This window comes from Typopeltis vanoorti, chromosome 8, assembly GCF_054136105.1.
Source record: "Typopeltis vanoorti isolate ZY-2024b chromosome 8, IOZ_Tvanoo_1.0, whole genome shotgun sequence".
Lineage (NCBI taxonomy): Eukaryota > Metazoa > Arthropoda > Arachnida > Uropygi > Thelyphonidae > Typopeltis > Typopeltis vanoorti.
In genome coordinates, this window is record NC_143556.1 from 2,469,064 (window position 1) to 2,485,487 (window position 16,424).

At 38.7% G+C, this 16,424-nt stretch overlaps 1 protein-coding gene across 4 annotated transcripts in view; it reads right to left on the minus strand.

The window, feature by feature from the left end:
• The window catches only part of LOC150103677 (ras GTPase-activating protein raskol-like), a 770,313-nt gene that overhangs the window by 663,824 nt on the left and 90,065 nt on the right, over positions 1-16,424 (minus strand). For all 4 annotated transcript variants that reach the window (XM_090396487.1, XM_090396486.1, XM_090396489.1 and 1 more), the window contains one exon: positions 15,410-15,507. In XM_090396487.1, coding sequence (XP_090252613.1) covers positions 15,410-15,507 — 98 coding nt within the window. The remainder of the gene's footprint in view (positions 1-15,409; positions 15,508-16,424) is intronic.

Genomic DNA, 16,424 nt, shown 5'->3' on the forward strand with positions numbered 1-16,424 from the left:
AATTTCAGATCTTTATCCACTATCACCCACAGATCTCTTATTTCCTCCGCCTCCAACAACATATGTTACAAAAACTGATGTTCCTCACCAAGCATAAATTATGCATCCCATCTTTGTTTTCCAAGTTTTAAACCTTACATTTTACAACACTGCACTAACATCCCCATTCCTGTGCCCAATCACTCAATTTATTCAAGTCTTCTTGTAACGCCATACATCTTCTCTACTCTTCATGGTTCATCCCAACTTTGCATCATCTGCAAACAACTGAATATTTCCATCCAAATCTTCATCAATAGGAAGCACTCCACTAGTGATTTTCCTTTTCCTGGATATCCCCCCCCCCATATATGTCTATGGGTTCACATGTAATACTTCAGTTGTAAATATGCCTACCTATAAGTGTGTGTGTGTGTGTGTGTGTGTGTGTGTGTGTGTGTGTGTGTGTGTGTGTGTGTGTGTGTGTGTGTGTGTGTGTGTATACATATACATAGATAGATAAATAGATAGATAGATATTATATATATATATATATATATATATGTATATATATCTTTTCTTCTTTCTTCTTCTACAGCTTCTCCCACTTAAGTGGGGTCACTGTTTGTTATGAGTCTCCTCCACACCTTCCTGTCTTGGGCTGTCACCACATCCAAGTTCTTCATCTTCAAGTCCTCTTCTACCAGCTCCCTCCATCTCTTCTTTGGCCGCCCACGCTTCCGCCTTCCTTGCACATCCATCTGCATGACCCGTCTTCCCACATATTCGTCCTCCCTCCTCATCACATGACCAAACCATCTCAACCCTGCCTCCTGTATTTTCGCTGCTAAGTTCGTAACTTTCACTGTTCCACTGACATAGTCATTTCTGAGATGATCCTTTCTGGTCACACTGCACATCCACCTAAGCATTCTCATCTCTGCTACTTCCATCCTGCTGATGTTATTTTTCCTCAGGGGCACAGTTTCAATAGCATATATCATAGCTGGCCTCACTACTGTCCTATAGATTTTGCCTTTCAGATTGATCGGCACCCTCTTATTGCATAACACTCCAGCCATCTCCCTCCAGTTCCTCCAACCCGCTTGTATCCTGCATCCCACTTCCTTCTCAGCTCCTCCATCTTCTTCCACTGTTGAACCTAAGTATCTAAAGTCTCTCACCTTCCTGATGACATTTCCTTCCAGCTCCAGATCTGTCTCCTGGTCACCGCCCACTGCGCAACACATATACTCTGTCTTACTTCTGCTCAGTCTCATACCTCTCTCTTCCAGTACTTTTCTCCATCTTTCCAGTTTAGTTTCTGCTTCTTCTCTTGAATCTACACACACAGCAAGATGTCATCTGCATACAACATTGTCCAAGGTGCATCTTCTCTCACCTCCTCTGTTACCACCTCCATCACAATATTAAACAGAAACGGACTTAATGCTGACCCTTGATGCAGGCCAACTGTTACTTGAAAACTTTCTGTCTGTCCCAAACAGGTCCGAACACTTGTCTTCACATTTCTGTACATTTTCTGCACCAACCTGACATATTTCTCCGGCACCTTCTTCTCCCTCAGACACCTCCAGACTTCTTGCCTTGGCACTCTATCGTATGCTTTCTCCAGATCAATAAATACCAGATGTAGCTCCCTTTGTTTCTCTCGATATTTTTCCATCATCTGTCGTAACCCAAAGATAGCATCTGTTGTTGATCTACCAGGCATGAAGCCAAATTGTTCCTTTGCAATCTCCACCTCCTCCCTCAATCTACCATCAAGAACCCTTTCTAGGATCTTCATTGTGTGGGACATCAACTTTATTCCTCTGTAATTTTTACAGTCTTGTGCATCCCCTTTACCCTTGTAGATGGGAACAAGAGTACTCTCCCTCCATTCCTCGGGTATATTTTCCTGTTGGCAAACTTTCATGAACAGGTCCCACAGCAGGTCAATTCCCTCTTACCCCAGTGCCTTCCATGCCTCCACTGGAATTCTGTCGGGGCCCACCGCTTTTCCATTCCTCATCCTCTTCATGGCCTCCGTCACTTCCATTCTACTGATGTTCTGCACCCCTCAGAAGGCTGCCCATCTCCTCTGTGAGTCCTTGCATTTTCCTCATTCAAAAGTCCCTCAAAGTATATTTTCCATCTGTTTCTTATGTCCACATCCCTCCATAATACTCTTCCTTCAGCATCTTTGATCTGCCTCACATGTAAGATGTCCTTAGCTGCTTTATTTCTACATTTCGCTAGTTGGTAAATTTTTCTCTGTCCTTCCTTTGTTTCTAATTGATCATACAGATCTTGATATGCCATGGCCTTCGCCTGTGCCACAACTCTCTTGGCTTCTTGCTTTCTCTCTTTGTACACCTCTCTGTCCTCTTCCACTCTTGACTCATCCCACTTCTGCTTTGCCTTCCTCTTAGCTGTCACTGCCACTTGTACATCATTATTCCACCACCAACCCTCCTTATGCTCTCTAATCTTTCCAGATGTCTCACCAAGCACCTCAATTGCACAGCTCAGGATTACTTTTGAATTATGTTTCCACCAATCTTGTACACTTTCCAGTCCATCCGAAATCCTCTCTAATACTCTCTCCCTAAAACGATTCCTCACACTCTCCTCTTTTAAGCGAAACCACTTAATTGTCTTCATCCCATGGCAACCAAAAGTTCTTATCTTCGATCTTATTTTAAAGTCTGCGCACAGCAGTCGGTGTTGCTGTGCTACTTGATCTGTTGGAATTACTTTACAATTTGTCACAACCTTAAGATGTTTTCTTCTAGTCAAAATGCAGTCAATTTGTGAGCTGTTGTTACCACTTCTAAATGTTATCAAATGTTCTTCCCTCTTGAAGAAAAACAAGTTCACAATTGTCAGATCAAACGCTACTGCAAAGTCCACAACCCTCTCTCCTTCCTCGTTCATCATTCCCAATCCGTGGCCACCATGCACCCTTTCACAGTCTCTCTCTATATATATATCATATATATCATATATATGTATATATATCATATATACATATTATACACACACACATATTTAATATGTGTTGAAAAAGATGTTGAAAGTTTATTTTTCACTTGGTTAGAGTATAATAAATTTAGTTTAATCCTTCATCCAAGTGTGAGCAAACAAAGTTTGCGCCTGAAAGTATCTTCAGGACTGGGGTAAGGTGGTACAACACCAGGACACTCCTTGCAAAGGTGGAGCAAGCTACCAACACTCCTATCTCAGTATCTCCCATAATGCAAAACACAACCCCTTGCAGATATGTCTAATGTTATGCATTAAGGGAAGGGCCACAACCCAGACTAGTCTCGACCTATATTGAGGTCTCTTCAGTAGGAGCCAGGCCCAAGTGGAGATACCAGACAGAAGCATTAGCAGGTCATCTCTACCTTTAGGAGTTGCCAAATGGTGTGTCCCCCCTTTTTTTAATAAATAATGTTGTACCACCTTACCCCAGTCCTGAAGATACTTTCAGGCGCAAACTTTGTTTGCTCACACTTGGATAAAGGATTAAACTAAATTTATTATACTCTAACCAAGTGAAAAATAAACTTTCAACATCTTTCTCTAAATCCAGAGTAATTTATTAAAAAAGGGTGGCATAGGTAGAGATGACCTGCTAATGCTTCTGCCTGGTATCTCCACTTGGGCCTGGCTCCCACTGAAGAGACCTCAATATAGGTCAAAACTAGTCTGGGTTGTGGCCCTTCCCTTAATGCATAACATAATGCAAAACACATCTGCAAGGAGATGTGTTTTGTATTATGGGAGATACTGAGATAGGAGTGTTGGTAGCTTGCTCCACCTTTGCAAGGAGTGTCCTGGTGTTGTACCACCCTACCCCAGTCCTGAAGATACTTTCAGGTGCAAACTTTGTTTGCTCACACTTGGATAAAGGATTAAACTAAATTTATTATGTGTTGAAAAAAACCAATATGTAAGAAATCTAATCTTTAATGGTACCTGTGGCATGATTTTAAACAAATTACATGATAACCACAGTAATTCATTTCATTAAAGTTAATTACTGTGGTTATCGTGTAATTTATTGTTCAATATGTAAGAAAGTTTTAAAAAGAATTAAAGTTGAGCAGCTTGTGCAGGCTAACTGTAGCCTCGGCTATACAAACATTATTGAAGAAAATTTGAACAGTTTGAAAATAAGAACCAAAACTTAGAGTCTCAGTGGCAACTCGGAAGAAGATATTGATTGATTCATCTAAGGAGATGTTTTGAAGTTGTCTGCAAGGATAAAAAAATAACAACCTTCTGATGGGTGCAGTTTTGGAAAAGAAGAAAGCATACCAAAAGTTAAATCTGGTTAAATTTTAACCAGAAGTTTAAGAGATTTAAGAAATTTAAAGTTAAATTTTATAGACAACAGAATAAGCAAAGCTAGTCTGGTGGGTAGTCAGTGAATAATAAAGAGTAATATAAGACATAGTATACAAGACAGTGTTCAAACCAGTTTTAAATTATGGATCTGAGAGTTGGGTTAGAAATAAAGCACTTGTTCGAAACCACTTCTGAGAAAAATTAGAGGAGTGAATAGTGGCATTAATGGCAGAATCATATTAAAAATGAAGATATTAGAAAAGAACTTGACATTCTTAATATTCAAGAAAGTGCAAGCAAAGCTAATCTAACATGATATGGCAAGTTAAATAGAATGTGGCGAGGCGAGTTTGCTCATATTTGATGCTGAGATGGCAGGAAATGGATCCAGAGGAAGACATGGTCTTTCTTTGAATCCGTTCTCTCTTCCACCTAATGCAACATTTGTTAAAAAGGATTGCTTCATTGATGTCTCTGGCATTTTCTTCCAAGCAGTTGACACTATTCTGCAAGTTGTGAAGCAGTGCTATCTTTATCTTATTGGTGTCGTGATTGTAAACAAGTTACAACACTTTTCAGCAAGCTTATCTTTAACTTCCCAGATAAATGTGCATGAAATGAATCAAGAACTAACATACTAGGTGGGTTACCATACAGATTCTGGACATCTATTTTGGATGAACTTATCCAGTCTTCACTGGTTTAGTTGTCATTCATCTCTAGGAAAGATCTCATTTGAAGAGATCATTTCCTAGTTTAAAATTAAGCATAGGGATAACTTTTGGTAATTGGCTGTTATAGATAATATCACAGTGATATGCTGCTTTTCATAACCTGTGCTTGCTATCTTGATCTTTTCATGACCTGTAATGTTGACAGTATAATTTCAAACATATCAAAGAACACCTTTGTTTGTCTGCATTTATATTTGATTTAGCTGATGATTTAATTTCTTTTTTCTCAGTTGAATTGTGGTGCTGGAAGTTTGGCAGCTTAAGTTCAAAATCAGTAGCAAGTTTTTGATTAATCAGAGATAGTCAGACATGTTATGAGGTGGCAGTGAAAAAAAGGTTTTCATTATTTTTTTGAGATTTGTTTAAATTTATGGAAAGTTCAATCTACATTTTCCTCAGGATACTATGGGATTTTGTGGTGTTTGCAGCATGTTCAGATCTGGCAGTTAGATGTGAACTTGGATAAAATATAGAAAATGGGAAGAACTTGCTGATATAGAAATCAACATAATGGATTTTGGTAGTGTTACATTGGAAACGAGTGAATGCCAACCAAGAAAGACAAGCAGCCTGTGAATAAGAATATAAAATTAGGGAGTGTAGTAGAAGATCTGATAGTTATGGAAGATGATGTTGTTGATGTTGATTGGGAGGAAAATATCAAGCAAGAGTAGGTTGTATGGGGAGAATGAGAGAGATATTAGTTGGTGCCAGGTGGACACCAGCCTTGACATATTTTTTTAATATGAGTCTTGCACTGGGTCAAGTTCCTAAGGAGTGGAAGGAGGGCAAGATTGTGCCACTTCATAAAGGAGGTGATCGAACTCAAGCATCAAACTATAGGCCTATCTGTGTGTCAGGTTGAAGTTAAGAAATTAACTTCAACACCTTGTATGGCCAACACCATACAAGCTTCTCTAAAAACAATTAAGTTGTTAGAGAAGCTTGTGAGAACTAGGATCCAGAATTGGGTTGACAACAATGGTATTATCTTTCATGGACAGCATGGATTTACTAAAGAGAGGTCATGTTTTAGTAATCTACTTAATTATTACAATAAGGTGACTGCTTCCAAGGACAGAGGAGAAGGATACACAGTAATATACTTTGATTTCGCAAAGGCTTTTGATAGATTACCACATGATAAGGTGATAGTCAAACTAGAGTGGATGGGGTTGGATATTAGATTGGTGCATTGGAATGGAAACTGTTCCATTGTATGAGGCTTTGATTAGGCCACACATGGACTATTATTATTATTATTATTACATAATACCTCCAGGGAGACCAAAGACTCATCGAGGGAGGGCACCTACTCTACAACTCTCCGTCTCCACCACTCCGCCAACCACAACTACCTTCATCATCTACACCAACATCATCTACCGCCGACCACTGCCACTAGTATTTTCACAGACAATCACAACATCCATGCCTATGGCAGGATTCGAACACACAGCCTTTTGGCTGGAGAGCGGATACGCTAACCACTCAGCCAACCAGGCCGGCCCTATTGGCCCAGATTTGGTCACCTGGTTTTCAGAAGGATGAAGAGATGTTGGAAAGGGCCCAGAGGCGAATGACTAAGTTAATTTCTGACCTCTGGAATGTCGAGTATGAGGAAAGACTGAGAAGATGCAACTTGCAGAGTCTGGTGGACAGGAGGAAGAGGGGAGATATGATAGAGACCTACAAGTTATTAAGGAGTTGTTATAGGATCAATGTTGGAGAGGTTCTACAGAAAATAGTGGGAGATCAGGGGAGAACCAGAGGTCATCCCTGGAAACTGTATAAAGAGTTTGTGAATAGGGGAGTGAGAAGCAGGTTTTTTTCATGCAGAGTTGTGCATGATTGGAATACCTTGCCTGTGAGTGTGTTTAAAGCATGGTATAATGAGTTGTGTGTATGATAAAAGGACCTCCTAGATGAGTCTTTGACTCCATGGGGTCTTGGGTAATAATAATAATAATTAACTGAAATAAGAAGATGTGGAACATATAAGAAATGCATTAGAAAGAACAGATCCAAAGCAAATGAGAACAGGAGTAAGAGAGAGAGTTTTGGGACTGATAGAAGGGGAGAGAATAGGAAAAAGAGGAGAAGGAAGGGAATGAGAAGAAGGTGAGACATTGGATGAACTAGGGATAGAGAGATGACAGGATGGCAGGTAAAGGAAGAACAAAGGGGGGGGGGGGGAGAGAGAGAGAGAGAGAGAGAGTTAGAGAGAGGGTGCAGCTGAGCAAAGAAGGATATTGAGAGGTATGATGTATGGAGAGTCAATGATCTGTGTAGTGCAAGATAGAATGCCAGAGGAGTGTCAGCCTGGAGGAATGAGACAGTGCAACTATAGCAATAAGCAAGGCAAAGAGTGGATGAAATTATTGTGATGGTGGATACGAATCACTTGAGAAGCAGTTTGAATTGGGTGGTGAGAGACATGAAGTTAATGCTTGAGTTTGTACATCAGAAGGCTGAGAGAGGAAGATAGTGAGTGTATTGTATGATATCTGTTATGATAATTCAGAGCTGAGGAGAATAGCATCAGTGATGAATGGAATGATAGCCAGAAGGTGTTGAAAGAGGCTTGGATTATGTGGAATCCTGGAGTACATTTGAGTACAGAAAAGAACTATATGTGAGATATGCCAGAGTAAACTTACATTTCAATGATGAAGGAATGAAGGATGTAGGCATCTGGAGAGAATGCTGTTCTCTGAACAAGAGAGAGTTTTAGTGCAAGGAAACTAGACTTCTCAGAGTGGATGTTAGCAGGGATGGTCTCTTGTGGGAATAGTCACTTGAGAGAAGGGAGATCACTTGATAGTCACTGGAGAGAATAATGATAGATATCGAAACATTCAATGCACTGTTGTTTGACATCTGGAATAAAGGAGATGAATAGTTGCACTGATAGCCTCAGCTTGTCCAAGGATTGTTGGGATCAGTGAGACATGGTTGATGGAAGGTGATATAGTAACAGGAATAGAAGGAGCAGGTTATAGCATTTTTTGACAGGATAGGAAAGGCAAACTTTCCTTAGATAAAGAGGCCACAATAGTGTTGCAACAAGAAGTACAGTATTATTTGAATAGCGTTACAAAAACTTTTTTTTTCCCTTAATTATATCATGTAGATTTGCATAATAGTGCTTTTGTGTGATAGCCAGACCGGATATAATCATTGTACCATGGTATTGTGGTTCTAAATTCTAAAAATGTCTGCTTCAGTTGTTATTTTGAATTACCATAATGCAATGCATAATGGAAAGGGTCACTACCCAAATGTAGGTCGCCCACTTATTGGGGTCTCCCACTGATGAGATCTCAATAAAGGTCAAAACCAGTCTGGGTAGGACCCTTTCCATTATGCATTGCATTATACAGGGTGTTTCAAAAAGAATGTCCCGATTTGAAAATTGTTCAAATTGGGCCATTCTTCGGGACAAATCGGATCATTGTTCAGCAAGACGGAGCACCGCCACATTGAAACCTCCAAGTTCGTCGGTTTCTCAATGAAACATTGCCCCAGCTTTGGATTGGACGCATGGGACCCCCACGACTTGGCACTACACTCTTGGCCTCCAAGATCTCCAAACATCACACCTTGTGACTTCTTTTTATGGGGATGTGTAAAAGACTATGTTAATGTTCCTCCATTACCCGCTGACTTGGATGAGCTCAGAACCAGAATCATGGCTGCAGTAAATTCTGTGACAGAAGACACTCTCAGATGCATTTGGGACAAATTCAGCTATCAGCTTAATGTTGTCTGTGTAGCAGGTGGAGGGCACATTGAGCATTTGTAATTGTGATGAGTGAAACTTTAGGCCTTACTTCAAGGCCTAAAGAACTTTCTATAAGCAAAAGAGTATTTACACATAGACAAAAATGACAGCAAAGGCTACAGCTGTACACAGATAGTCAAAGATACATTAGTAAATAAAAAATAAATAAAGGTATATACCAAAATGTACAAAGTTAAGTTATACAACGTCTTCATATAAATAAAATTACAGCAAAAGTAACAGTTGCACATTAGGTCAGAGGTCACAGCAGCACACAAATCAAAAATATATTAGTACATAAAAATATAAATGAAAATATGTATAAAAACTATATAAGGTCAAACAATACATTATTTGCACATAAATAAAATTACAGCAAGGATTACAATAATACACGAGGTTAAAAAAAAGTTACAGTCATTCACAGGTAATCAAGGATAAAATCAATGTGTATGTACAAAAGTCAAGTTAAACAATGTGGCTTCTGCATAAACAAAGCTACAGCAAAGGCCACAGCAGTTACAACAGCCAAGGTCAATTAGTAGATAATATGCACAAGATTAAATGAAAGAGGCTACAGCAGCACACAAGTAGTTGAGGTTATATGAATATATGTACAATTATATATGGTATATATGTTACCGCTAAAGCTCGAAAGCCGTTAATGTGCACATTACCTAGCTAATCTGCAGATTAACTGATTTACTCCATTAACGTGCGGAATCAAGAGTTTTCCACATTTTACCTAAGTAATGTGCACATTAACGGATTCCGTATCGTTCAAGTTCAAAAGTTTGTATCTCTCATTTCCTTTCCCTACTCCTTCCCCCCTCTCCCTCCACTTTGGTTTAGTAGTTTGGTTTCGCCAGTGTCTTGTCGCCGAAAGAAGATGTCCCTGCTTTAGAAATATCTTTACGTCAAACAGTAATAAAACAATCCCTTGGTATTGGGCAGGGTTTCAGAAAATGTGACTGTAAATCTAAATGTACCACAAATAGGTGAGCTTGTCGCAAAAACCAATTGCTATGTAATTCAAAGTGTCACCAATCTTTAGATTGCACTAATAAGTAAACATAATTTTATCATATGTTTTGCAAATTCATTTCCTTAATTGTAATAATATTTTAAACCGTTTGATTCTTTGTATTATAGTTTTTTAATTGCTGTTGTTCCAGCAAAGATCTTATTTTCACTTTAACGAGTGCCTAGTAGGTAATGTGCAGATTATCTAGGTAATTTGCAGATTACCTAGGTAATTTCAGAAATGAAACAATTTTCTGCACGTTAACGGATCACCCTAGTTAATCTGCAGAATACCTAGATAATCTGTAGAATAACTGATTTCTGCACTTGAGCAGTAACATATACATATAGTATAGTATATATGTAAATTTTATGTACAAAGATCAAGTTAAGCAGAGTAGAATTCACATATAAATAAAGCTACATATCTAAGGACACAGTAGTACACATGGTTAGAGGTTACATTAAGGTGATTTATTAAATAATAAATACAAATGAAAATTTAATTGAACAATGTGATATCTTCATATGAGTAAAATTACAACAAAGTTGCAGCAGTAGTACATAAATAGTCGAAGATAAGTAATAAGATTAGGTGTATGTACAAAATTGAGCAATGTTGGATCTACTTATAGATAAATTTACAGTCAAATAAGCTTGTACAGGATGAATTTTTGTAGAGATTTAAAAACATGCAATAAAAACATCAGGCTAGGAGAGTGACTAGAATGGTGAGGAAGGCAAAACTGGAATATGAGAAGAGATTGGCACTAAGACTCCAAAGAAAATCCTAAGCAGTTTTTTAGCTATGTGGCCAGTAGGAGGAGAAATGATTGTGGAAGAATGACATTGTGAGATAAAAATGGGAATAGAGTGACCGATGCAGAGGACATAGTGGAGTTGTTCAATGAGCACTTTATTGGAGTATTTCATCCTGGAGAAGAAGGTTTTAGAGTTTAGAGAGTTTCAGGGTTTAGAGATACAAGAGGAGATTGTGTTCCAAAACAGTAAATCTGAGAGACTGAATGGTATTTCACCATGGGTTTTGAGAGAATGTGCTAAAGAACTGACAGCTCCGTTGACCTGGCTCTTCATTAAAAGACGGGCTGTGGGAAAGGTACCCAAGGAACGGAAGGGAAGATAGTGCAGTTGCATAAGGGCAGTAGCAGACTGGAAGTGTCTAATTATAGGCCAGTTTGTGTGATGACACACAAACTGGCCTATAATTGTGTTAAGGTCTTGGAGAAATTAGTGAGGGACTATATACAGCATTGGGCAGATTAGGGTAATATTATCTGTGAGAATCAACATGGATTTGTTAAGGGGAGCTCTTGCTTTAGTAATATGATTGCCTTTTATAATAAAGTGACAAGTGCAGTTGATGAGGGAAAGGCATACTCTGCAATTTTTAGAATTTGCAACATTATTATTATTATTATTACCACCCCAAGACCTCATGGAGTCAAAGACTCATCTAGGAGCTCCTTTTATCATACACACAGCTCATTATACCATGCTTTAAACACAAGCAAATTCTCTGCAGACACCGCACTCTCAGGCAAGGTATTCCAATCATTCACAACTCTGCATGAAAAAAACCCTGCTTCTCACTCCCCTACTCACAAACTCTTTATACCGTAATGAATTTAGTTTAATCCTTTATCCAAGTGAGAGCAAACAAAGTTTGCACCTGAAATTATCTTCAGGACTCTCACTTGGATAAAGGATTAAACTAAATTCATTATAGTCTAACCAAGAGAAAAATAAACTTTCAACATCTTTATACAGTTTCCAGGTATGACCTCTGGTTCTCACCTCATCTCCCACTATTCTCTGTAAAACTTCTCCAGCATTGATCCTATAACAACCCCTTACCAACTTGTAGGTCTCTATCATATCTCCCCTCTTCCTCCTGTCCACCAGACTCTGCAAATTACATCTTCTCAATATTTCCTCGTACTTGACATTCCAGAAGTCAGAAACTACCTTAGTCAGTCTCCTTTGGACCCTTTCCAACATCTCTTCATCCTTCTGAAAACCCGGTGATCTCCCTACTTCTACACTTCAGTGTGCTCTGCATCATTCCCAGAAACCTTTGTGTTGTCTTCACAATTCATCAATCGGAGGCTGCATACTCGATTGGAAGAGCTGTACTGTACTGGATGAAGTAGGGGAGACAAGAGATCTTGGAGTGATGATTGATAGAAAACTGAAATTCAGGAAGCATATTGCAAAGGTGGTGAAGGTAACCCAGAGGATTGCTGCAATACTGAGAAGGACGCTGACCTGCAGTGATAAAAGAGTTATCATTCCATTGTATAAGACCCTGATCAGACCACACTTAGACTATTGTTCTCAAATTTTATCCCCAGGATTTGAAGTTATAAATTAACTGTCGAAAGGGTACAGAGGGGGATAACAAAGATGGTTTCAGGACTGTACAATATCAGTTATGAGGATCGGCTGAGGGAATGTGGACTGCATTGTTTGGTGAATAGAAGAAGAAGAGGTGATATAATCGAGACTTTTAAACTGTTGAGAGGCAGTTACAGGATGGAACAGCAAGGCAAGGAGCGATGACAAGGGGCACATCCCTGAAAGTTTCAAAAGGAAGCTGTGAGAAAGAGGGTGAGGAGTGGTTTCTTTGTGTAGAGGGTGGTTGAACCATGGAATGCATTACCTGAGAGAGTGGTGAGAGCAAGAACTGTCGATGAGTTCAAGGAGTGGTAAGACAGATTTTGTGTTTCCTAAGAAGGACCTCCCACGATGAGTCTCTTGACTCCGTGGAGGTCTGAATAATAATAATAATTTCTCTGAGTGTATAGGACTTGACCCAATGAGAAAAGATGCTATTCCTTTCTTATGTGAAGCATTAACATTCCACCAGAATATGATTAATGGTAAGATGAGTGTTGCATTCCTGGAACGTAGGTTTGCTATCAGTCCTCAGTAAATATGAGTGGGTCAGATTACTGTGGCCACGCGGAGCATAGCTAGAATTACTTCTCTCTTGTTCCTACGTTGTCTAGACTGCCAATGTCTAATTTCGGGTTTAATCTCATGCAGTTTGTTTGTTAGTGCTTCCTGCCAGGAGTACTGCCATTGGGCTTTTAACTTTGATTTTATTATTTGCGTGTAGTCAATGTATGGAACGGTCAAACAAGATGCTGAGAAGGAATATGCTGATCTAGCAGCCGCATCTGCAAATGTCATTTCCCTTATTTCCGATGTGGCTGGAATCCAGCAAAACTGAGCATCAATATGAAGGATCTGTATTTTGTATAATAGTTTTTACACCTCACCAAGCACTTGGTGTGGATTATTCACCAGAGAAGAGATAGCCTGTAAAGCACTCCATGAGTGTGTATAAATTATGCACTTTTGGTAGAAGTTTTCTTTCATGTGTACAAGTGAAAGCTGAATGACTTGTAACTCTTCTGTATAATTACTGCAATCGGATGAGATTTGGTTGGGAATCATGATATTAGGAAACACAGTGATTTTTAATCATGATATTAGAAATCAGAGTGAACTACTCTGTGGACATTAAACAGTTGAAGGTAAACAGATGGGGTGTATAAGAATTCTGTAGTTGACTGAGTGAGAAAGTGCAAGATGGGGTGTAAGCCTGCCATGGGAGGATGCTGTTTTGTTTTGTACAGGTAGTGTTCTTAATGTAAATGTCTATAGCTTCCATAACTTCTTTGATGCACATACCTAAGGACGAGTGGCAGTCTGACACGTGTGATATTGAGTCTCATGATGTAGGGAAAAGAGACTGGTCCATGTAGGGTGATCAGGAAGGGACTTTATTTTTAGGCTACAGTCGAGCAACAAATCTTTTCATCTGAGTGATAAAGGAGGTTCGTTTGACATAAAGACTTTGAATGGGTCATGTACAAAAGACACCAGTAGCTATTCAGATACCATGATGATGGATAGGGCCCAACCACTGGAGTGTGCTCTTCCTTCAGAACTATAAACCTGGGATCCATAATCAAGTTTTGAGCACACAAGTGCATGATAAATGCATGGTAAGGAACTTTAATCCCATTCAGTAGAGGATAGGGTGCAGAGGATTATTATTATTATATGGGTATCTCCATGGAGTCAGAAGATTCATCACGGGAGACCCAAACTATCAAAACAATATCTATCATACCTCTTCTTGAAATCATTTACAGACGAAGCAGCACTCACAACTGAGTCAGGCAATGCATTCCATTCATTCACCACTCTCCAAACAAAAAATCCAGTTCTCACACCTTAAGATAAAAAGCCAAATGGCTATATTTTTTCTGGTGAAGCTAATTAAATTAAGGGGATAAAAATCCCTTATTATTTGACAGCCAGAGATCGAAAACTATGATCCAAGAGTTTCATGCCGAAGAACTATTGGCGAATCCAAGCGTAAGTGAACACCTAGTAGTAAAACACCAAGGCAACTCAAAGCAAAGGTGGAGCAAGCTCCCTCACTATCCTTGATATTTTCTCATAATGTAAAACACAGCTTCTAGGAGATATCCTTGATATTTTCTCATAATATAAAACACAGCTCCTAGGAGATGTAATACTGCCTTACATTATGAGGAGAGGTCACTACCCAGACCGGTTTTAACCTTTTTTGAGGTCTCATCAGTGAGTAGGTAGACCTGAATGATATCAAAGTTTAAGTGAAAAGAACTTACATACCTTCACTATACGAATGCCAGAAAGGTGTGCCCATATATTATAACTAAGATAAAAAGCCAAACAGTTATTTTTTTCTGGCAAAGTTAATTAAATTAAGGGGTAGCACAACACCAAGGCAACTTGAAGCAAAGGGATTTTTATCACCTTAATTTAATTAACTTAATTTAATTTAATTAAGGAGATATATTGATGAATTTAAAGAACACATATGACTTTTTATTGCAAACAATGTTGATGTAAAATCACTTACTATTTATTTATTCATATGGAGTTCTTTCCCTTTACTCCCCTGCCCTATAGTGATGAGTTGAGCCCCCTCATGGGAGTTAACTATTTATGGGTGTAGATCCATGTGTGTGTGTGTGTTCATAGGGCCGGTTTGCCTGATTGCAGGATGAAAAACCCCAGATAAACTGGGGGGAAAAAACCCTGCTGTCCACGCCCAAGACCAGCTAACTTGGCTATGGCTGAGGAAGATCCTTAAGCTCCTCACGTCGGTGATGGGAATCAAACCTAGGACACTCCTTCCCCAGGCATATGGTTGCGAAGCGCAAAGCCACTAGGCTAACTAATCACTTACTATGAGAAACAGCAGAAAAAGTCATGGCCAAATCGCCAGAACAACAATGCTATTGTACAGTTAATTCACTGTAGCACATCTTTTGATATAATGGCCAGCAATTCCTTTGACTCTATAGGAGAGTGAAGAAATTAACTAGTCATTATATGAGAGTAAGAAAGTCTGCTGTAATTGAAATGGAACACCTTTGATGAGTCTTACATTGCTACAGAGGTGTATTAAGGAATAAAATAATTTGTAGCACAAATGCAATCTTACCTGTCACAATCATTTGCAAATTGCTTCCTTTCTAGCTTCGTTGAACTTTTTGTACGCTTGAGAGCATTAGATTTAAAGGAACGCTTAGCAAAGAAGTTCTATGCAAGAAAAAAATTTACAACAGAGATCATTATCTTGAAGAAATCATAAATGTTAGAAAGACATCTAAAAGATTTTTTTTTTTCACATAAAAGCAAACTTCACAATCGGGTTAGTCAGCACAATGCAAGTGAGCTAGGTTGTAAAACCTAGTTCACTAGTATTTCAGTAGTATTATAAAGCCTTTCAAGAGAAAGGTTTTACAAAGTTTCGCATGATACGTTCATATATTAAAAATATTACAATCAAAAGCATCACAGAATAAAAAACATCACGTCACAGACTTACTAATAACAATCATCAGGGACAAACTTGACTGATGTAAATTTTAGTGCAACTCTAGTTCTAACTTGATTATGGACCTACTGCATTTATTTAATAAAGGCATGCAACAGGCCAATGATTGGAAAATTCGAAGTGACTAAAAAAGTCGTTATGAAATTTGTGAAAAAATTTCCTTTTCAGACCTCCATCTCCTACATAGATACCTCCCAGATCATATAATTCTTTCATAAGAATGCTAGAGTGGGGATTAGAATGGGAATTCTAGAATTTCTGGTATAAGGATACTATGCAAAAGAGATCTCTACTCCTCAACACCATTCTATTTAAATTCTGTGCAAAAAACATCACATCGGATTTTTGTAAAATAATGTTTTTAAATTGAATACCTCTGTACACTTGTGAAACCAGTGCAACCCCCACACTGTCTCTAAATTGATTTTAGTCAGCAGCTAGAAAACTTTTTCTAGGCATTTCTTCAGCCATTTCCCGAGTTTAAGTTTTGGCACAAACTCTGATTTTTAATTCCGCAACTGAAGAATATCAACCACTGAATCCACGTGGCTTCAAACAGCAATATCAGTGTTAGGAAACATCAGTAATCTGGCTTAGAGGTCTTACAAGTCATCCAATC